General features: G+C 38.7%; 1 protein-coding gene across 1 annotated transcript in view; it reads left to right on the plus strand.

Moving 5' to 3' along the window:
* Positions 1-23,420, plus strand: part of L(1)g0289 (lethal (1) G0289) — a 32,839-nt gene extending 9,419 nt beyond the window's left edge. Inside the window, exons 2-8 of the mRNA XM_071782748.1 lie at positions 17,295-17,800; positions 17,934-18,272; positions 18,572-18,764; positions 19,310-19,519; positions 19,963-20,361; positions 20,712-20,848; positions 21,231-23,420. Of these exons, the coding sequence (XP_071638849.1) occupies positions 17,295-17,800; positions 17,934-18,272; positions 18,572-18,764; positions 19,310-19,519; positions 19,963-20,361; positions 20,712-20,848; positions 21,231-21,299 (1,853 nt within the window). The 3' untranslated portion in view covers positions 21,300-23,420. The remainder of the gene's footprint in view (positions 1-17,294; positions 17,801-17,933; positions 18,273-18,571; positions 18,765-19,309; positions 19,520-19,962; positions 20,362-20,711; positions 20,849-21,230) is intronic.
* Positions 23,421-24,634: the final 1,214 nt, after the last annotated feature.

Genomic DNA, 24,634 nt, shown 5'->3' on the forward strand with positions numbered 1-24,634 from the left:
CGCGCGCGCGGGCACATAACCGGACACCCACGTGGCCCATTTTATACGGTCATTAAGTCGTTCGCCTTGTGCGAATGGTCCTACCGATTATAGTTGATTGGTCCGTGCCTCGCGCGTATACTCGCCGTTCCATAATTTATTAAATGGATGTGTTCACGTCAAACAATCGGACGGTGAATAATCGAGGGTTTTTTCCGCTTTTATCGAATTATTTTGTATTTGCACATCAGAAATAGAATATCGACGCGTGTATTTACCCGAGATTCGAATGCCGTAATTACGACGCTTTTCGCGAATATCAGATTTCGTGGTTTTTGCCAATCGCCATTTCGCGTGATAAATTGAACCTACATAGATACAAAATGTTAAAATATTCGAAATATTTTCGTTTGAATTTTCCGAGCAGCTATCTCGGTTCGAGAAAGAAAGAGAGAGAGAGAGAGAGAGAGAGAGAGAGAGAGAGAGAGAGAGAGAGAGAGAGAGAGAGAGAAAGAGAGCAGTGGTCTTTTCATTTCAAGAGGAGGTTGGCACGGATAAAGGGTTAAAGACGCTGCAATCGAATGGCAATTCGCGCGTCGCGATTACGCTGGAAGAATGCAGCCACGGGCGCGAAATTGTGAGTTCGTTGCACTCGAGCCGAGCCGAGCCGAGCCGATGAGCGCGAGCGCGTAAGATCGTCGTCTTTACAAGCGCGCACGTTCGCGCGCGCGCGTGCACGCGTCTCGTCTCGTCACGCGTAGGTGGTGATCATCGCGTGTGTCGTTCTACGCCGGAAGCCAGACGCTGCTGCACGTACACAATACCCGTAGGTCCCTTCCGTCCCCGTCACGAAGGTATTTTCGCCGACAATTTATCGCCACCGCGTTTACGTTAAAGTGCTATAAGGATCGCGTTTACGTTAAAACATTGTGTAGGAACTTGCCCGTATTTACCGTGAAGTATTTCAGCTGTGTCTTACGGTGAAATTTACGATACGTTGATTTTGCGATAAAATATTAATTATGTTAATTATAATTACGATATCATTCTTGCATTAAAACTTTATAGTATTATTTGATTGAGACACAATTTCACGTTTTAAAAATGCATGTTGCACAGCTTATTGTTGAAATATTTAATTTTTATAAAACGTGTATAAGTTTATAAAATATCTTTTACCGTGTTTTAAACTTTACGATAATATTTTTGCGTGAAATATTTTGCGGCTCTTCAATGGAATCTGTCAGGGAGAAACGACGATCATTCATGTAGCGCGCGCTAAGCGATACGGAGTTACTGGGGCGGGATAAATAATCCGGACACTTTTTCTCATTAATTATTACATCGGCATTCTTTTGACATCTATAAAAGGTCGATAAGTGGCTCTGGCGCCGCGCTCGACTCGCGAAGTGTATCTTCGTCGCACGACTCTCGCGATGTGCAGCTCTTATTAGTGTGCCGGCTCCGATATGGGCGATTGGCTCAATTCATTCTCAACATTATTAGATTGTATCCGACCAGACGCGTCGCGCCAACCGCGCCGAGAATAGACCGCGTGTATTCAGATGTATCTTTAAAATAAGACGCGGATTATTGATATTTTGACCGCGAGAATGTTAAAATTATCCGGCGGAACAATTAACATGAACGAGAATAATTTAATTTACGCAATTCGAATTAAATTCAACATTTTCGGTACGTCGATTAAAAGGCTTTATAAAATATATTTATCTAATTTCAGTTTTTAATTTTTATTTAATAATGTCGAGAATGAACCAGTCGCTCATGACTAATTATCTATTGTAGCATATTGATAATATAAAAATAATTTGTAACAATTTTGAATGTTATGCAAAGACTGACGAAGAGATAAGATTTTATATCCATTTTGTTCACCAATTCTACTTTGTAATGTATGTGCATCTCTGTAAATGTATAGTTATCGAAAAGTAAATAACTTTTTGTTGGCTGAATAAATCGCTAATAAATTCTGGGGCACTAAAGTCATTGTCGAACATTGTTGGAAGTCACTGCCATATCCTTGTAATAGATAATTAGATATGTGGGTAATTACTGCTTTTTGCTTGAGTGACTAGGTAATTAACCGATGTATGTGTATCAAGTGCATTTCGTGCAACTCTCGCGCACAATTTCGAGTCTAGATTAGCATTTTATTAAAAATAGCAAGGCGCAATACGTACAAACTTATGTAAGCTATATACTTGATGTAAATCTAGCTACTTATAAATTACCATTATGCTCATGACTAATTCTACGCATTAATGACATAATAAAAATCACTCGTGATAATTCTGAATGCCGGGCAAAGATAAAAGCTTAAGTCGATAACGCGATCGAGTCGAGAGGGTTCTTCTCCGTGAACGAAGTCAATTCAAACGTCGAAGAACGTTAGCGGTTGGTATCACCCCATCGACCTCGTTAATGGTAAAAGGTCTTTCAGCGATTGACCAAACGGAATTGCGTACCTTGCAATACATTGCTCGCTTCAATAGGACGGATCATCTACGGGTGTATTAAATGGAGAGAGGTCTCGTCAGCGCGAATGACAAAGGAGAATTTGATTTGTCAAAAAAGTCTCGCGAAACAAAGAGCGTTGCCTTATCATCAATTTTTAGACAACGCGTGTTGTCCAGAGGCATCTCCAAAAATGTCTGTTTTAAGACGTGAGTATAATTTAATACAATTTATGCAAAGTTCAAATGCTGCGTAAATCTCCGCTGAGTGCTGTGGTTTTAATATCTTTCAGCAAGATAGATATATTTAGAAGACAAATTGTAATTTTATTCTCGTAATTTTTTTTTATTCTCCGCATCTTGAGCTTATATACGATGTCGTTATTACCACGTGTCGTTGGTGATCAGTTACGTATACCGCGATGCAAAGTAGCTAGCATCGTCGTTCGCATTACGATGTGTTTGCTCGTCGAGCGAATCTTGCTTATACAATTCCGTTTTCTGTTGCTATCTGCTCATTGAGCGAATCGCGCTTGCAATTCTCTTGCCTGTTACTATATCTACTGCTATCATACGTCGTCTGTAAGTTAACGAACTTGCTCATTTTTAACATATATTTATGTTTCCTGGAAGGAAACGTAAATATATATAGTTCTAAATTAAAAGACCACGAATTTACGTAGAATACTAGCGAATATCTTGATGTCATGTCATCAGAAAAAGAATAAATGTAGAATCTATTTAAATGTAAATCGGACTGATATAAGAACTGCATAATGAAAAATAGAAATCTGAATCAAATATACGAAATTATAATAATATTATATTATTAAATTATTTAATTCTTTGTCACATTGTTACAATAATTTCTATTACCTACTATAATTTAATGTAATTTTATTCAGATATGTGTATGTATACACGTATTTATTTTCGCGTATCTCTCTCGTTGATAACTTTCTCAAGTAAATATGAAATAGTAAAAGAGTTGCGACCTCTAGAAAGATTTCTTCGGGTACATTTAAATATTAACTGTTTTGCGAGCGAAGAAAGATTTTGCGGTCCATTTCTCGGCTTTCACCGCTCTCGCCGCGGACGGAAATTCGCCGTGACGGCGCGGCTTATTTCTTGCCGGGCAGACGCGGGTCTCTGGCTTCCATTGCGCGTTCGGTGTTTCGACGAATTCAGAAGTTCTTCTCGCGCGCGGGGATAAATTAGTCGCTGTACGCGCGCAAATATTTACACGACCGCGCCGCGCCGCGCCGGTACGCCACATGCACGCCAGCGATCGCGCGATCGACGCTGCACGCTGCAACGTAAATGTAAGCGCGGCCAAGACGTAATTAATTTCAGCCGAAGGACCAGAAATGACTAACGAGACGCAATTACGGAGGCGAGAAAGAAAATGTAACTATTTTCTGCATACGTTTGCATAGAAATTTCTTGCAATCGCGATCTATAAAAGTAGTAAATGTGTGCATCGTGATGATAATTAAGATGTACGCATAAAAACTTCTTCGGAATTTATTCTAAGGATGTCGTTACCGACATACGTATGTTGCGTATGTGTGCGCGCATATATATTATCTGTGTAACTATCTATTAAGAATTAAAGCTAGACAAAAGCTGACTACAAGGATAACGAAACTTAAGAGTTGCGAGCCGGTTTCTTCCCGTAAATTATTAAAATTTCTTGTTGCATTGTTATATAATTACTATAACAAATATTATGCTGTCATAACGTAATATAATTTTACTCAAATATATCGCATACCCATTCATTTTTTTTCACTCATTGAAGCAATTATTCCAATTAGGAGTTATTCTTGAGTAAGGACGATTTCATTGTAGTTCGCGATTAATTTCAGGCACGAGAACGGGCACGAGTCATTTGCATTTCTCTCACAATTCCGTTGTCCGATTAATTGGGGCAAATGTACCGTTTGCCAGCTCCTGACGAGGAAAGAAAGACGGTGTCTCGACTCCGTGTCAGAACGAATCATGAGACGTCCGATGCCGTCCTTTCTGCCGTATTCATTAGCGTAGTTCTCGCGAACTATAATACCGATAAATAGAAAGCTAATTACCGCCGGGAGCGCGCGATTGCTACATAGAGATTTCGAAAGGTCTATTAAATACGAATCTAATTGCCAGACTGATAAAAATCGCCGGTCACCGCACTGAATCTTATCGTGCAAGTTGATTTTAAAATCGTTTATACCATTTGCTCATTTATTATTTTCAAAAATTTTTACTATATTTATTTAATTTACGTAGCTTTCAATTTATTCATCTAATAAACATATAATTACAATATACGTATGTATTATTCAATGCATATTTACTGAGTTATATTACTTGCAGATTCCATTAAACGGATCGAAGTCATTTTTATGATCGTCATCGCAGTTGTGCAATACCGCGAGAGACACTCGTGCATTATCCGCGCCAATCGTGCAACGTAATCGTAGATGACGCGTCATTAATGAACAATTATTAGTTGTCACTGCCTTTATGAACAATCATTACCTGTTTTAATTTTTTTGAACAATTATTATTAGTGCAACATATTATTAATTGTAATATGTTGCAACTATCCCGACGGTAATAACACTATCTGCCAGTATTGTAATGAATATTAATCTGACACACGTTAGAATTATTAATTACAATTTGACTTATTGTGAGATTGTCATTTTTCAATTCCTTGATTGATGATTATTGAATCTAATAAAGATCAAAATAAAGATATCGACAAAATAGGTACATATTTTTAGCGTGTGACGCTTTTAAGACAGACTGTATTAACATTCAAAGTGTTATCAGATACATCTATAATTGTCCATTTATATAATATTGAATAAATAACTTATAATTCCATATTTTCCTTATTCCCCTCCACTTGCATTTTGTCAGATTTCGAGGTTGTTGCATCAAGTAACAACCTCGCGGACAATAGAATTCTAAAATTCAGTGTTGCGTTTAGCGTTATCTCGTAATTCGCGCTTATCTATCGGTACTATCTATTTAGTCGGTACGGAATGTGATAATAATTTTCGAGCACGCTAACGAGCGCGATTGCGCGTCGGAAAAGCCATCGGAGCGTGTCGCGCTGACGTATCACGCGGATATTTCCTCGTCGTCGACGAAGGAGACCGCTGGCGACAGGTGTGCCAGGCTATGAAAAGTCGCCTGCCGTTTCCTTCGCGACCACGCGGTCACGTCCTTGCGTTTACGTAAGCATCGCGCGACTGACGCAAAACCGTCCCGTTTGTCTCGGCGAGTCGAGACGCCCTCTCCACCGGCGAAAACGTCTTCATTTCGGGACCATTTTTCAAGCCTTGAAACACCTTGAAAGCTCGAAACGTGCCGCGCGCAAAAATGTGTAATTAGTCAAATTAGTCACTTTACGCTAAGTTACAAAAATACATTACACTCTGCTATGATAAACATAATAAAACCATTAGCCAGCACTCGCAAATTAAATTTATGATATTGTTACAATTAATTATATTAAATTCCGAGAACAACATTCGCAAATTACAAAAATATTATTACGATAAATTATCACGAGAATTGACAAATGAAAATAGATATGAATGTTTTTAAATTAGATTAACGTCAAAATAGAACAATTTTTGAAATGCGTCGCTTTTAATTTAATATGAAGATTTAATTTGGCTCATATGCGACTTATTAAAGTAGCTTTTATCTCTGGACGCGAAGTCGCGCAGCATGGCGATGTTAAATCTATTCTCCAACATGCAACACACGATCGTCCGGATTCGTTCGCGTTCTGGTGCAAGACCAGGAATCCGTGTTCCTCCCCGTTTTATTCCTTTTCTCGGACCAGAAAGAAGACACATGGGGACGAACAATGGTCGCTTTCACCGAAAACCGCGACACTCACGAACGGACGAAGGAATGGACTTTCAGAGAAACAGAACAGAGGAGAGGTCTTTGGCCCTCGCTGCTGCTCTCTTCTCGTACGATTTGTGTTCTACGTCTCTTTCTTTTCCTGTTTTTTATTTTTTTTTATTTTCATACTCCGGGAGAAGATGGGAGGGAGACCGATTTCGTGACGGTAACGGCTGGTGGCAAACGCGCCGACGACGATGACGACAATGACGACGCTTGCGTCGCGCTCGTGTCATTATGTCGCTCGCTGGCCTGAAAATCCGTCTGGCGTGTCGATGTGCTTGACGTTGGGAAACTCGCGCCGAAACCAAAATCATGTATTACTTCAAGACAAGAAAATCGCTTTTGAATGCTGTTCATATTGATCGTTTATCTACGCGCTGTAAAGGAATCAATAAAGCGAATTTTTAAGTACGAAGAAACTCGATTTTATATAATTTCTCGATATAAAAGCCACATAGAAAACGTTTGTCCTTTGCTGTTTTATAAATTATACTTTCTCAATTTCAAGACATTATAGTCACACAACAAATTTTGACACGTCGTGTAAACAAGAGAATCGTATTATATTATTTACTAAATTCTTAATTAAAAATTTAGGCATGTAAGCTAATTATTGCGTTTGACTTGCGAATCCTTTCTTGCTATTTATTTCGTTTACATAAATTTTAGTATGTATTATTAACACAAATACAGATATATAAATTATTCTATAAAATTTTGATTAATAAAAAGAGCATTTTTTGAACTTTTTCTGATTACAGTGTGAACTAAGCTTGCTCGAAAATATCCAATATAGAATGCAGGCGAATCTTGTTAGCATGATCCGCGTACATTGTCGTTACGAATGGTTTAACGCATCCTACGTACGATCACCGCGATGGTCGTAATAGTTAGCGGCATTGTGAGTTACGACACGTTCGTTATATTACGGTCAGACCGAAATGCGTATGCCATTGGCCGGTCCATTGACCATGTCGGGTTTTGATCCTTTTTAACGACTCTTCAATTATGCGTTACCGTCGCGGATGCGTTTAATATATTGCCCGCAATGTATAGGTGCGATCAAGCGTGTCGGATCGTCGCGTTTCAATTACACAACGAAACGAGAGACTCTTCGGAGACGAAACGAGTTTCTTCCCCGAACTTTTTAAGACGAAACTTTGATACGAGTTATATATCGAATAACAATTAGGGGAAAAGGATAATTTGCAAGATGTTATAAAATTATGAAATATAAAAAAGTGCGAAAAAGGTAGCTGGCGCTAGACAGAGAATAATGAAATTATTTTATAATAGTCATATTTAGAGAAAGAAGAAAAAGGAAAGATAAAAATAAAAAAATTCCTCCTATTTAAATAAATGTCTCATCGTCGCATCCGGCGAAAGTAATATGTGATATAGCTCGCAAAAAGATCTCAATCTATCGTTCTATTTTTATTTATTTATGAGGAAATCCGAAAAAAAATTATAAACCGGAGGCGCCTAAATTAATTTCTTTGATATCAGTAATATAAATTACAACAGAGCATTATTTGTTCTTCTATTCTAATGACGGTTAACAGATAATTTAGAGTTTGCTTCGTGGGGAAATGACCGATTTTCGATTCGCTGATGGTTTCAAGATTACCAGTCTGTGGCCATCGATGGATGGCAAAGCATCACGCAAGACAGGAAGAAAAATCCCTGGCATCGCGTTTACGTATGCAGTGAAGCGTGGACGGGCGATTGTGAGAATTTCTCACGTGTCATTAAACTGTTACACTTCCGACAACGACTGCTGTTGTAAACCTTTGTTCTACGATATTTCTCCACTTTTATATCGTGTAAATAAGAGAAATTATATGTCTCTCGCCTGAGAAGATCATCAGAAAGCAATCCATTCCAAATTTTTTCTACTAAGATTAAATATATCTGAATATTTAATTTTAGAAAGTTTTTTAAACGGTTTCAAATAAGGATACTTCTAACAATGTATAAATTCCGAGAACATTTTGCATAACGGCTCTGCAAGTCAATAGAGAACACTCAAATTAGAAATGCGACGCAGAAGATATTCGCTGCGTCGTACGTTATATTTTTCCTCAATAATATTGACGATACTCGGAACTGAGATGAGATCTTTCCTCGAGCATCATTCAATGCAGAGCGTTATAAATTGTATAGAATTTTCAGGAGACGAGACGGCAAGAGAAAAGTAAAGTGGGAATGGTAATATCTCACGGCGATACTGTTACATTGTGTACACAGTTTAACGATCCCTTCCGTCGATACGATTCGAGAAACGACGGATACGATTTAATTGCGGTGGTAGAAGCTGCGATATTACAACGAGATATTGAAAGATGAAAGGACGAGAAGGGAGAAGGGAGGAAGGGGGAATGAAAATTCATGTTTCTATTTAGAAAAGGAAGCAATCTTCCGGTAGCTATTTGTTCCGCAAAATCACAGCATACTTTAAAACATCACGAAGTGGTCTTATTGTTATTTGTGAAGAATTTCCGAGAAAACAGATTGTAGCATTTTACATGGATATATCGAGTATTATATTTTATCTAAAAATTTTATTGTAATTAATAAAAAATAAATAGAAGATTGTATATTATAATGGAATTAATATTTTATTAGAAGATTAGAATAGAAGAACAACTATAATAATAAGAAGCACGACAGGCAGGGTTAGAGAGAGAGAATATTTGCATTAATATAGGGGCAGGATGTGTGTCAGTCTATCGTGTCACTTCCGGATGATAGAGTTTACGCAACCTCTTGGGTGTCTTATCCGTATCACCGACATAACTGTCGGCGTATAAAAATAGCGTCGTTATAGGCGGCGATTACGTGTTCCGGATATACTTGGCTTGTATTGATTATAAATACATGGATTAGGAAAATTTCGCAATAAAAGAATTTGTTGATAATTATAACCCGTATAACAAATAGGATTATCTTAAATTGCACATGACAAATAGATCAATTAAAATCGAGATGTTAAGTTCATGCAAGAGCTCAGTTTTAAACGTTTTTTCAAATTATATTTGCATTAAATAAAAAAAAAATGAATGGAAAACTGAAGTTCTTCAGAAAATTGAGACAGAAAAATTTCTCTTTAGATATGAAAAAAGTATATTAAAATCCAGTCACTATTATACAATTTTGCTCTCTAATTATACTATATATTGAAATTTTGTCTCCAACATTATTTGACGAATGTAATAAATATGATTTTTCGCAACAATTTGATATTTTGCAATAAATTTAAATTTCAACGTCAATAGGGAATACCGAGAAGAATATCGAGTGTTCCAATTCATTAATTCAAAACCATCGTTTGGTGCCCGTTATTTTGGCGAAACAAGAATATAAACTCCAAATCGGACGGAACTGGCTGTTAGACGCATGGAATCTGGGACACCCCGTATACTCTTATTTGCTACTGCATCTAGAAACTGCGACGTAACTTAAAATAACCCGTGCATTTTCTCGCGTCGCGAATCGCCAATGCCAGAACGGGTTCTGGCCGAGCTATTTTTATGGGGTTTCTCCTATGATACGGGGGACAATCATGAGTCACGTTTTAAAAACTGGTTTCTTTGACTGCGTTCTACAACTCGGGCGGGGGGGGGGGGACGTTCGTGTTCCACCGATTGTAAATTCTAATGCAAATAACTTGAAGAATTTTAAATTATTTATGCTGGAATCTTGTATTTGCCTCGTACTTCTCGTGACTTAACGTTTAGTAACGAAAACGGATATTTAAAAAAAATAAAAAAATTTGTATCAATAAATAATTAATATGACTCGAAAATTGCGAATAACGTAGGTCTTGATATCCAGTATTTTTGGAGTATCCAGCGAAAATGAAGATAATATTGATTATGATGAAAATTACTGCACGACCCTAATATTATATACATGGGAGAATAACAGCGTGTTCATTATTAATGTTGTTTATCGATAAGAGCATGATACGAGGCGGATAATTAGGCGTTCGATAAAAACACGATTACGAGGAATATAATTCATGATAAAGTTATTTCTCGCGACGACAGATGCACGAGTGTTTTCTGCCGGCGCAGCGAGTATTTTCTCCTCCTTGAAGGCGACGTCTGGAAGTCGAACGTCTTGTTTGGGTTCTCAATCGAATCGTTGATATGCCGCGTCTTCTGCGCGTGTTAACACCGCCTTCGTGATCGTCATAATGTATGCGCGCTCGCTCGTATTTGGCATTGGGGAAAGCAAATGGCGTCAGATGACGCATTCTGCGGTCGAGACCGATACTTCGTTTCATCTTTGTACAATCTTCCAACGTCCTTCTGCCCGTTAGAATATTCAAGACTTTGAACGTCGGTTTGCATTGTGCAATTACTACGAATCTTATCGCTCTCTAGATTAGAATAGAATGACTAGCGATTTTATAAGAAATAGAATCGCATCGATATCTCTGATAACGATATTATAGATGTGCGTTATCTTCTTCATCGTTATGATCGCAAATCGAATAGACGCAGATTATTTCCCATATTTCAAATATTTAGAAGTATAATGCACAATTGGAGAAGTAATGCATCCTTTCTAATTTTAGACTACTCTCGTGTTACAACACAAGCATTATTTTCTTTGAAATTTACTCCAAAATTTTCTAGGTGCTTGCGCGCAAATCTTTCAATTCAGATTTTATTTTCACGGTCGCGAAAAAATATTGATTTTCTCGATGCGTTTTTATCTAAAAAAATATCGCTGTGTTGAAGTATTCTTTCGAATTTTCTATTTTAATTTCGCGAATTTAAGAGCATCCGAATTACTCGTCGCAATTCGCGCTCTCTCCGGCGTAACAGCGTTCTCTCGAAACCTTTTCAGCCACTTGACTCGTTATCAGCTATCAGGCTTTAAAGTCAACCCGCATCTACTTGTTTGTCGAGGGAGAGAGAAACAGAAAAAGAAAGAGGCGCGCGCGTTATCTTGAACGAGCACCTACAAATGCACATACCATATATTTGCATACCCGGTCTTTTCTGCACTTTTTCCATTTGACTTTTCACCGCAAGAGTAGTCGCCTTATCTTATGGGACAACGGTTGCGCTTTTCTCGAGTTGAATCGCGTCGACCATTATTTCGAATTTGCTTCGCGAAAATAGCTATAATAAAATTACCTTACATAGATATAGATTAGATTAAATTGGATATTGTTATATAAATTAAATTATGTTAGAAATGGAAAAATTATTGAATTTTTACCACTGTTGACCTCTTTAAGTACAGAAAAATCATTCATGACATAATCTAAAAATGTGCCATTTGTTTTTTCCAGTTTCAAGGTACCACACTTTTTTTAGCATTAAAATTACAATAATGAAATTTCTATGATACGATAGTAAATCACGAGAAGTCTAAGTAATTTTATCGGAATAATGAAGAATGAACGATAGAGCTCTGAAGAGGTCTAATTGTAAAATGACGACAAGCTAAACATTGCGAGACGTGTACAAACCAACCGTCATAGCTATAATTGGCGATTATTGGCATGTTAGATCATTAGTGTAAGAGTTTATACGAGTCGCTTCAATTTCATTCTTGTTCGTTATCTCGTTGGTCCGCGGTCCTGCGTAAACTGCGATATTGGCGTGATTGATGTAATTTATCTCGGATACAGTTTGCGGAGACAGGTTGTCCATTATCCTCAAGAATTGTCTCTCTAAGCTTTATCGTCGTGATTAATTGTGCCATAGTGTCGGGTATCAAGCCTCGCCCTATTATTATCTTGATAGGTATTTGATATAAAAGGTTATATAAATTGTATAATAATTTATCTGTTAACGCAAGCCGTGTGGTAAAATTTCACGGAACATAGAAAAATAATTGAACATATATAGATTGTTTAAAATATCTTGTTCAAGGTGCGGCTTTTGCGTTACCAATCCCTTTGAATTCTCTGGTATCTTTACACCGGAAAAGCGTGGCCGGAAAGATTGGGAAATGTTTCGATTGCTCGCGCGCTTTCATCTCTCTCGCGGCGCTTCTTATTATCTGACATTTGAACCGCAGATTTTTTTGCGCCGAATCACGCAAGTCATCGATGGAGTCATCGATGAAAATGCTGTTTTGTTATAGATTTCATAAATACATTTCGTCATCGATATTTGTGTATTAATTCAAGAGTTTCATAATCCTCGCGTGTTCCTTTCCCTCCTCAATCTCAATTTTTTTCTCCCGTTTGATCGCGAATTTCGTTGACACATTCCGTATACTTCGCTCGGAAAGGAAGAAACGTCCTCGGATGTGGGCGGCTTGATGGCGGCGCGCGTAACATTGACATTGATTGTCGTGTCGTTTCCGCCCTGATATCGCGGATCACGGCAAAATGCGAAAGGAAGCGGAAAAAGCGTGATCGTAATGAGATTAATGGGCGCGCCCTATTATCGGACGTACATGGAAAACCTTTCACGCATGCTATTACCAACCTAGTAAACAAAATATGCCATGAGAAATGATCGATCTAAGTGAGGTAGGTCTACACCGTTTTCACGATATCACGATATCGTGAAATCGTGATCTATGTCAGCTTTAATATATATGTTATGTGTGTATATATACATGTATATATATATACATGCAGAAACTTAAAGAGAATATTTTAAACAAGAAAATTTTAATATAAATTTTATTTGCAGAGCTAAGAACTAAGAAAAATTCGTGTACTTAATTCTATTTTTCGAGGGAAAGAAACGTGACATTTTGTAATTTATTTTATCTTTTGCGTGTCATGTTTATATTAAAGCCGATAAGCTTCATAAATACCGATGACTTATTCGTGGTCGCGTTAAAGTCGATTAATCGTCGCGAATGAAATTCAAGGACTCGTCGTCGATCGCGCGACACAACTGAATATCCTTAAAAAGATTTAGAACGAGGACACGGGTGCGCGAAATTGCGAACGGACTCTTCGCGAGAGAAGGGCTATTTTTATCACGCGCGCGTCTGCCCGATCTAATGAAAGCCATATTCCATATTCAGCGATTCGTTCAATCTGTAGTTCATTAAAACCTCGTCAAGCAACATCGTGGGAAAAAGGTGGCCAGCGTTTCGCATGTACAGTTATGTTTATTTCTCGAACGATTAACCCTTCCATGTGTAAGCTTGTGGAATTCCCCAAAGTCGCCTAAAAATTCTTCTCATAAAAATTGATATCACATAAGTTTTTCTTAGCCAAGCTTTTTATTTTGCCTTTAATCGTAAATTGTCTGTAATTAATTTTTTTTTTCATTGAGAAATGTGATAAAGAAATGTCTTCGAGGTTTGCAATCGGGTCAGCGGCGCGTAAGTGCTTTTATATAACGATAATTAGAATAATCAGGTTAATGATGGCTGAGACCAGCGGGTAAATATGATACTGCATTATTTCCCGGCGATAAAAGTAATTGTCATCGTTTTTAATCGTTTTATAACCGTTATCGTCGGTGCATGTTTGCTACACAATTTCGCTTCAAACTGATAAAAATCATTTTTAATTAAGCGGATGGGCTCCATGAATGGTTTCGAGGAAAAATATTTGTCTACATATCTGTGTTTGTTTTTCTTCCCCATTATTTTGCGGCTTTATCTCGATTTTTTTCAGTCACATCGCTAAATAATTCCGAGGGACGCGTAATCTATTCCCGGTTATTCAAGGCGTAAAAATTGCAATGTAGAAGCATCCTTTTACTCGCATCGTCTAAAAATAATGTCGCGCGTGGAGGCGTCAGGACGCCGAGGCGTTCCCTTTATCTTGCCGACGCGTCTTTTAATCAGCGACGGATATCATATTATAAAGTTATCCTTAAAAATCTTATCGTGCGAGATACGCGGTGCATTGCACTTCGATGCGCGCACAAATCTACGTGGCTGCGCCAGACACTCGTATTTCTCATACGAGTATTATCACCCGAGCTAATTAATGTCAAGCGACTTCATGCGATCAAATTGTACTCATTTACCGTAAATCTAAAATGTTTCCTTTCCGATTCGTTTTCGCTCGTGACGTAGGAAATCGTTCTTCAGCCTTTTGGACAGCGTTATTTAAAATGCGACGTTTAACTTCGCCGCCGCATTGACATTCACCGATAGCGTCGTTTTAATTTTAACATTTACCGCCGCGCGTTTTCGTCCAAGGCTGCGCGCTGTCTGGTCTTTACCGGCGGAACATCGCCGGGAACAAAAGAATAATGGAAAACGTACGTATTATACCCGCGCGAAACGAACCGAGATCGAACGTTGTGGAATAAAACAAATATTTCTGGCGCGTGTGTCGCAACTCGCGGCGTATCTCGCAATTCTCTTCGTGACCCGCAGTCTCTCAATAATTGCGGCAAATAAACGTTAAAGCAATAACGTGGGAGGCACAAATACGTAAGCGCACTATGCGCTCGACTGCTTTGCTCCGCTTCTGTTCAATTTAATTTGTTCAGGTGTACCTTTCTACAAGCGTATTATATTCGCGCGAAAGTTTTACACGCTGTCCACGCGTGTCATACGTATATCACCGATATCGCGCCAAATTGGTCTACGAAACGTTATGAAACGTGAAAGTCAGTCGCGCGAACCTCATAAATTTACATTACGATTCGCGGATTTTGTGCATTTGAAATAATACGATTATACAATTAAAACAGTTATAGCTATCCCGCGAATAATGGCTGTCGCGATTGCATCGATGTGACGATTGAATCGCGACGACGCAGTTTGTGCATGAAAACAGTGACATGCAACATGCAACTTCTTGTTAGTAATTCGCGTGGGTAGAAAACATCGCGTTCTCGCGCCAATCTCGCTCGCCTCGGATTCGAGGAAACCTTTCCGCGACGCACAGCTTCACACGTTGCCCATATTCACCTGCGTTTACGATCTGCGCAATTCGGCGAAGCGACTTTACGATTCGCCGCTGCTGTTAAGAAATCGAGTCGATTCGCTAGTGCACGACTAATGAAACTTGCTCGTATCGGAGAATTGACTCATTCGGTGAAAGTTCCCCAAGCCCGTTTTGATTGCAGTTTTTCGACAGAGCTATATTTTATGAGTTGTCAATTATTTTATTTTTATATTTCTGTTTATTCAACGGATGACGAGCAGACATTATTATGCAAACTAGCGTTTAACGATTATTCAGATTATACACTTTTCCTCGCACGCGTTTGGTAATTTTTCAGAAAATATCTGCGATAAAGATTATTTTGAAATTTAAATCATGGGGTAAATTATGGCACAGAATTTAAATTTCCTGAGGGAAAAATCACGTATCAGATAATTTAGGATTATTAAAGGGTGATAGTTTCGTAATGATAAGGGAAAGAGAACTTTCCAAGATAACAGGCTACCGCGGGGTTGATTGGTTAATTGGCTTGCGCTTTTACATTGACGTCAAGCTTGTACGTTCGCTCCGATTTGTCGGATCGTCAATTATTGCTCTATCCGGTCGATCGTGCCGCCTAACTTCCCGTTCCTCTTCGCCGACGATTCTACACACGTTCTTTTACGACGCGGAATTCAGTAATCACGATTTATTAATAAATCTATTTACCAAAAGCAATTATTCTCAATTTCACTCAGCTAAATATGTTTGGCGCAGTGTGTCTCGTAATAGACGGTGCAATTAAAAAGGTAATAAATCTACAAAAAATAAGCAAAAAATATATATAATAAAATTTTTTTATGTTTTCCCAATTTTTCCGAAAAGAAAATCTCGTGAAAATATTTTGTACATTTTTAATTTATTTTTCATGTAGAACCACTGTTCTGATTATTGTGCTATCTATTACGAAACATTCTGTATAGCAAACATTGACTTCAAAATTTAATTATAGCGTTAGTAAAACTAGCCCATGAAATAAAGAAATATAATTTGAGACATATAATTTATGTCGCTGCCGGTGAATTGCAACTAGAATATACAAAATATGTTAAAAAGATACGCGCATGATAGTAACTGCTCTAAGGATCCTAAAAACGAATTTAATGTGAACGATGGGTTGTGAAAAGTTTGTCCCGTGCCACTTTCGCCCCCGAACTGTCCATTAATCGCGCCGCGGCTATCGCGAGCGTAGAAATCGAGGTTAATCCGCGTTTCATGGCACTGATCTCGGACACCGGCGATGGGCTTGACGTTGATGCATCGGTTAAATGGACACCCGATCCCCTCGAAGGGAATCACTCTCGGCGAGCCTGTGCGAACCGGAGACAATGCACGCGCGATGCAACACAGTCATGTATGTGTCATAGATTGGGCCTATAGTCATCATTCAATAATCAGTCGTAGTATCGTAATTGCAACGCGTGCTCAAGGACGAGCCGAGACGAGTTCTTTCGCTCGCGATAGATGCGGCACGTATCTCTCTCCACAAGCTTGACTGTTAGATAGAAGAATCAAATATAAAAAACACACTAGAATTCACACTAAGAAAATAATTAATTATTTCCTTAATCATTAATTAATTAATCAATTAACTGCATTTAACCTGAATTTTAATTTCGACTAATAAGCAATCTCGGTTGTTCACCAGATTGTGAGAAAAGAATATGACCTATTTATAATATTATCTGCTGAACTCTTTATTCACTGCATTCAGAATAAGTGGATTATAAGCTTGCGTTATTAGTTAAGAAAGATTAATGCATAAATAATAAATCACTTCAATCCATTAAAGATCGATTCTCTAAAGTAGACCGGAATTTATTCTTCGTCTAAATAATTCTGGAGATTATTTAAAATTTGTTCTGCAAATTTTATATTAAATTTCTTAATGTTATTTTCTTATTTTAATCTTTCTCGAAAAGATGAGGAAAGATTAAAATATAATAATATGCATTTAGATGTTAGAAAATATTTCTTTTCAATATTCTTCTCAAGCTTTTGACGGCATAATATAGAATACGCTTTCACCTGTATTGCAGATCACTCTTACTACAGTTACGCCGGGTGGAACGCCAAGTCATCGTTCGATCACCAGTCTTTACATATCAGACTAATCGACGAGAATGTAGGGAGGGTGCGCCGTGCAACGCCTGACAAATCGGTGGTGACGACTGAGCAGAAAGTAGAACCACTTAAGGATCAATCATCGGCGCAGCCGCAACCGCAGCAGCAGCAACCACAGCAACAGCAGCAGCAGCAACAACAACCGCAGCAGCAACCGCCGCAGCAATCGCAGCAACTGCCATCGCAACAGCAGCAGCAGCAGCAGCCGCAGGTTCAGCAACCGCAACAACAGCAACAAGCTTCGCCAACACAACCGGCGACGTCGAACACGACCAACGCATCCCCCGACGTAACATATTCCACGGCTTATTCGACCGGCGAAGCCACTTCCACCACTGTACGGCCATCTGATTCTATTTCCAGTCTCAAGCCGGATTTTAAAAAGAAGGCGTCGCAGGCAGCAAATCCTGCAACCGACGCGGTAGGTATTAGTGGTGGATTTATCGAGTTGTTTTTACGTCCAGAGATTCGTACGTATAAAGCGAAACTTCTCTCCCCTTGTCAATTGTACAGATATACGTGACTATGTTTAACAATTCTGCATCCGTTCGCAGGCGACACTACACGCATGGGCAAATCGCACCCTGTCGATTCGCAATATCACCGACGTCGGCGAGGTGGAGCAGCCGAAACCGTCGGCGGCAAAGGACACGGCAGACGATGCCATAAAATCCGACGACATCAGCGATATTTCCATTAGCAAATTCTCCGACGTGACTAACACTACGCTTACGCAGAACAACATCACCAAGACGGTTTACGACACGCATCAGTATTACAACAGCACTTTTATCGTCAACGACGGTATCTGCAAAAAGTACTGGGTCGACATGGACAAACACCCGGATCTTAGGGTCAATCATCTGCTTAGTCAGAGCCATCGACGTGCCGCGGTGAGACTCGCTTGTCATTATTTCGCATTATATAGCTACTGTCGTGAGAAAGTGAAAACGATATAGAAAATGGCGATTATTATATATGTAGCGTTTTTTTCCCATTTTTTATAATAATTAAATAAAAAAAGCGATTGGTATAAATACAGATATGACGTATATATACGTTTGGAATATTTAATCCCTGTTGCAGTGAAAGATTAATTAGAACTTACATGTAAGAGAAACGTAAGGATCGGTTAATCGTTAATTCTAAGGATAAGTTTCAGAATTGAGCCGCGATTTCTACGCTGTTGCAGACCGTTAAGCTGAAGTTTGATTTCCCATTCTACGGCTATAACGTGCGCAATATCACTATCGCCACCGGCGGTTTTCTCTACACCGGCGACTACGTGCACAGTTGGCTGGCCGCCACCCAGTACATTGCACCGCTCATGGCGAATTTCGATACCCGCCTGTCGAACGAAAGCTACGTCAAGTACGCTGACAATGGTGAGTCATCGGAATCTCGAACGGACGGTATTTTCGTGCCATCTGAAGGACGTTCGTTCTTACATTTTCTTCCGAAGTCAATCATTGCCATCGGAGGCCCATTACGGCCGAGTCATTTAAGAAATCCTTCGCGTGTTTGCGTTTGCCGTGTGTGGCTAAATTTAAAATAATTTATGCCTTTAGGATTTAAAGAAATCTTATTACGATAAGCGAGTTGTCCTAAAATTCCGCATGCTTTTTTGAAAACATTCGACAGGCTTTTCGAATTCTTTTCGAATTCTTTTCGAATAAGCTGATTTTCTAAATCCTTTCTCCTCGCCGAACTAATCGCGTCGCAAAGCGATCGCGTCAGTAGTCAATCAGCAGCCTCCAGGGGAGACGGAGGGTGAGAGAGGAAGAATAAATCGGCGCGACGATTTGCCGATCGTAATTACACGCCTCGTCAAGCAACCGGTGGCAAAGAAACACGGCGCGGCGCAAAACGTAGTCGTGCCCTGATCTCGCGGCGCGAGATTGTTATATTCCCTTTTTGATTTGTGCGACAGGTACGGCGTTTACGGTCGAATGGGAGAACGTGGTGCTGCAGGACAGGCCGAAAGCCGGCGCGTTCACTTTCCAGGTGACCTTGCATCAGAACGGAGACATCGTGTTCGTCTATTCGGTGATACCGCTCCTGGTCGAGAAAATCGTGGACACGATGCATCCCGTCAAGGTCGGCCTCAGCGACGCCTATATCATGGACCGAACCGTGTTCTGTGAGTGTTCGCTCGCTTATTACTCAATTTGTCCATTACTCCGTTTGTCCATTGCGTAACTATCGCGGGATAATATCTGCGTCATCGCTATTGATCATCGGACGCAGAGAAACTACTACGCGAATAGGCGACGATGTTAACTGGACCCGGTCTCGACGTCCTAGAAGCGACCAGAAATTATCTGTGTGCACGCATACAAAGTAAAACAAATCCTACGACTTTCTACGATGACGAGCATAGGTCTACCACTTCCGTAATCAAAGTTACGAGACAGAAATTTACAAGATGTTATCTTTATCATTTGATGTATTTAAATGTCGAATTTACACTAAAATCCAGATATAAATTCTCAAAATTGCGATTTAAATAGACGTATCGCGAATTAATGTTCGAATACTTAAAGATACACCTCGAAAACTCAATTCGCTGATCTCGCTTCGCAGTCGTACGGCGGAAAACCATTTACGAGTACCACCGTGTCAACTTCAACCGGCAGGACATAAAGAACTGCACGGTCATCTACCTGAAAGCATTGCCCACGTGCCTGAATTTCGACAACTGCCGGGACTGCTTGACAAAGGTGCCCGAGTTCGATTGCAAGTGGTGCCGGGAGTTGAACAAATGCAGCACCGGCACGTCCCGACAGAGGCAGGAGTGGCTGCTGAAGGGTTGCGACGTACGTAACATCAAGGAGATGGACAATTGTCCGGCGCAGATTACAACCTACAGGGGCGATCAGTATGACCACGATGGCCACGTGCATCCAGAGGAGTCGATCGCCACCAACGAGATGGGCGCGAAGCAAGAGCGATCTGGCAGCATATCTTCCTTGGAGAGCCCTCGTAAGTATTCTCATTTAACGTTTGTTGCGGCATCGAGTTATTAATTGAATTTGTGGCAAAACGCATAAGATTCTTACGAGCGTAAATTCGCACGCGATGTAAAACTTCAAATTTTGTACAGAAAATGCGATTTGTTAATTTGTAGTCTTATGTTAGAACCGGTTGAAATTAGTCCGCGTAATTTCCACAACTTCTTAGTTCGACCTCGAAGCTCGTTTGATCGTTAATTGAAATACTCGAATTACGCGTATTATTTGCTCTAATAATCTCTCTTTTCTCTTCAAGTCCAGGATAACGCGACTAGTAATTAAATTCGTCGCATTAGGCAATTTATTCTGTTTCTTTTTTAGCTTCGAACAAGGTGAATATGGGCGTTTCGGGAATAATCGGCATTCTCACCGTCGTCGCTTTAGTGGTGGGTCTCGCAGGTTGGGGAGTATACGCTTATCGCAACCCTCACAGCGCATCGGGACAGATGCTGATCAGGGTAAGATTAGTTCTCTTCAAATTATATCATTAAATTGTAGTAATAGTATATATAAACGAGTAATGGTAACTGTTTTTCTCTGTTTGTTGTTCTTTTCCATTATCACTGTTTGCATTGATATTATTGCTGATTAAAATATTTACTTGCTTCCTCTTTATTGTTACCTATTGAAAATTAAATCTTGATTGTTGATCTCTCTTGTTTTATTTATGTAAATTTATTAATTTTATTCTGTATAATCATTGAAATATCAATAATCGTTTTTCGCTTTAATTCGCTATTAAATATGGATTTTCCACTTATCGGCCTTATTGGTTTCTCAATACCGGATATATTGATTTTGCGTTTACTGATCTTATCTATCACGGAATTGACCTTTCAGTATCGTCCGAGCCAATGGAGCTGGCGAAGAGGCGAAGCTCGTTATACGGCCGCGACTATTCATATGTGATGAGGTGTCAACGGAGATCCAGTCACAGTCAATGCGAAACTGTTGAGTAAATTTCCTATTAATTGTAGCCGAGCGTGTCGGGTAAGTCTGCGGGAGTGCAACGCGTCGCAGAACGTCTACTCGCGATGACCCCGTTGCTCGTCAGGTTTGCGTCAAATACGAAATAATCGCTTTTCTCATACGACGAATTCCAGGCGGAATGGATTAATTGACAAGCGACAAGCGAACATACCCTTTCAATTCTTCTAGATTTGACCATATGTCGAGAGTACATATTGCTATTTTAATAATTTGACTGTATACAAGAATATTATACGTGAGAGATTTTATCGTATATATGATAATATTTTAACGATATGAGAGAAGAAATTACGTATATGAGAATAATTAAGACTAGCTAAGAGAAAATTGATTCCGTTGGAAATTATGAAATTTCTATTAACTATTCACTTACGACGTGAATATAATATCGGTGCGACGTATATATACATAAATTCACTCTGACAAATGAAAAGATCGCTCCGCGTGATCGTACTAAACGGAGAAGATTTTCGAGATATTATGAACCGTTTGCGACAGTAGCGCCTTCAAAGCAACGATTAATATTGGTACAATTTTGCCGAGTTCATTTAGATGTTAAGAGTATACAGAATCATTAGTCTTATGCTTATTTGAATAGATGAAACGCGATGTTCGACACAAGATCTTTTTTCGCATACCAGTGGCGTCGAAAATTGTACTCGGCGAAATGACGTACACCGATATTAAATCGTGCTTTGAAACGCGATCGATGACACAAGCTGCGGAGGCAAAAGCCGGTGTCGTTCCGACGGACCAACGTTTTGGAAAACGCGTTTACGGTTTCTCGCGATGTCGGAAGAGGATGATCGTAATATCGAGACACGGAGACGACGATCGGGAACGTCGAGCATTTATGTGATTCTTAGCAGCACATGGTATACCTTGTTATTGTTTAAGAATTCGTTTTCTTTTTTTTCTTATCGTTAGGCAAATTGCAGTAATTGTTTTATATATACGTAATGTTCACAGCAAGAAGAGAGCAACGTTTTGGGAAAGTAACAAAAAAAAAAAAAAATTGACAAAAAATCGAAAGTTCCGATCTAGCGTGGTGAAGTTCGATGGGCTCGACTACAGTTCGGTGCGGTGAGCTCTTCGAGCAGTCGACAAAGAGAGAGAGGAAAACCTCTAAATTATTTATAATTCAACTTACATCGATCGAAAATGCGTCCTAGAATCATTTGCATTGTCGTCACCACATTCCAAAGCGTGCACGTTTCTCGAAAGTGAACTGCGGAGCCACGTACGAACTGTAGTTTTATCGGCCCAATTTATCATCACACAAAACACCCATAAATATATATAATTATATAATTTATGTAATTATAATTATATAATTACATATATTAATAATTCTATACATATATAAAATTATGTATAATTATTTAGATATATATGTATTAAAAAATATATATATTTAAATAATTATATACACGCTCTATATAATTATATAGTTATAACTATATGATTGTTTTTTTTATATACAAAAATATATTTTACGACAAAATTTTTCGAAGATCACACGAGCACTTTATAATACGCGTGAGACGTTAAGTGAGCTGAAAAAAAACGAGATAGCACGAGATATGAAGATTTTATAGCATCTACAATTTCATTAGTTTGTGAGTGTATATAGTAGTTTTATGAAAAAACAATATAATTTTTATCTATTTTTAAGTGTATAATTTTCACTGTCAAAGGGTGCCTTCTTCATGAAATTTTCGACATATCGACAGGCGACATATCGTGTATAATAATAAATAGGCGACGGAAAGGCCTGAGGGGAAAAATCTCACTGTAAATCACGATTCTCAAAAGAGTGTTTCGGTCCTCTTTGCAAAAGCGAATTTTCTACGCAATCACGTAAAGATCCATTAATGCGTTATAATCTGTCAATAGATATTCGTAGCGATTGTGATTTCACCGCGCGACAAAGCCAACTGGAGGGGACTGGAATAAATTATAGTCGAACGGGCTTTTCTTACATTACTGTGTACGATGTAATTCATAGTTTGTGATAATAAATATTGTAATTATTATAATGAGTTCTGTGTGATTTCTTTTCATTCACGAGTCGCATAAAAAATTTCTAATACTAAATTAAAATTTTGTCCCACGACAAAAAAAATAAATTCTCTTTTGTGAAAATAATAGATTCGTGATATAATTATTTGTGGAAGCAGCATATAACATTTTACAAGACAATTTGCATCGGGAAATCGTATATGACGTACTTGCAGTCGATAAACACCTAGCGGTTTCATGTCTCGATTGCCAGGTGACACTCGGTGTATCAAACGATATCTGTGATATCAATTTGTATAATAATTATATATATATATGTATTGTATATGTATAATGTAATATATATTACATATATAATATACATACACATTTATATGAATGACACGTGTCACGAATGAGTTTTCATGACAAACGTAATGTATTAAAAGTTGTATTGCAAGTATTAAATATTATATTTTTGTTTTCTAAAAACTTGTACATATTATATAATTCTTTTCAACGAGTATAAAATGTGTTTATCGAAATCTCTCTTTTTATTTTCAAGAAATCAATAAAATTTTTCATTATTATGACGAATGTTTCTATATATTACATCGTCATTATTATATTTCGTGCATTTTTATAAAAAAAAAAAGAATTCCAAGAGTGGCATTTAAACTATTGTCAAGTGTTTCGTGTGAATGGCGCTTTCCATATCACTAAGAGAATCCTGAATCCTCCATCATCTTCCTCAATCTTTGTTAAGTTCCATGTGTTGCTGTCATTGTTCTATAGCATTCGAAATGACTGGCGTCAAGCACAACACCAGTTAGAACCATTTAGCTATGCGACGAGGAAATTGCGACGAGAGTACCTCCGGTGCGGAAGGAGCGTATGGCGCGCATACGGAACATGTGCAGTCGTAATATGTAATGAGGATACGTTGGAACACGTACGTCCTCGCGGGAACGTGCCGACATGCCATATTTGACTTTCCTCTCCCGCGAATAACGTGGCAAGATAGTAGCTTTAATCTTAATATTTCAATGCCAGTACAAATCTCGTCATTAATGAGGGAATAATATATGTATCGCACTTGAGAAAAATAAAATTAAAGAGAGGAAAATCTCTTCAAATAAAAATCCTATTACTTTGTCCTTAAACAACGAATAACGGAATTAAACGTAAAATCGACTTATCTTTTCGCGAATTGCCTTGCAGAAATGTCTAACGTTTCTCGCACGGAAATGCAA

The sequence above is a fragment of the Temnothorax longispinosus genome, chromosome 7 (genome assembly GCF_030848805.1).
Source record: "Temnothorax longispinosus isolate EJ_2023e chromosome 7, Tlon_JGU_v1, whole genome shotgun sequence".
NCBI lineage: Eukaryota > Metazoa > Arthropoda > Insecta > Hymenoptera > Formicidae > Temnothorax > Temnothorax longispinosus.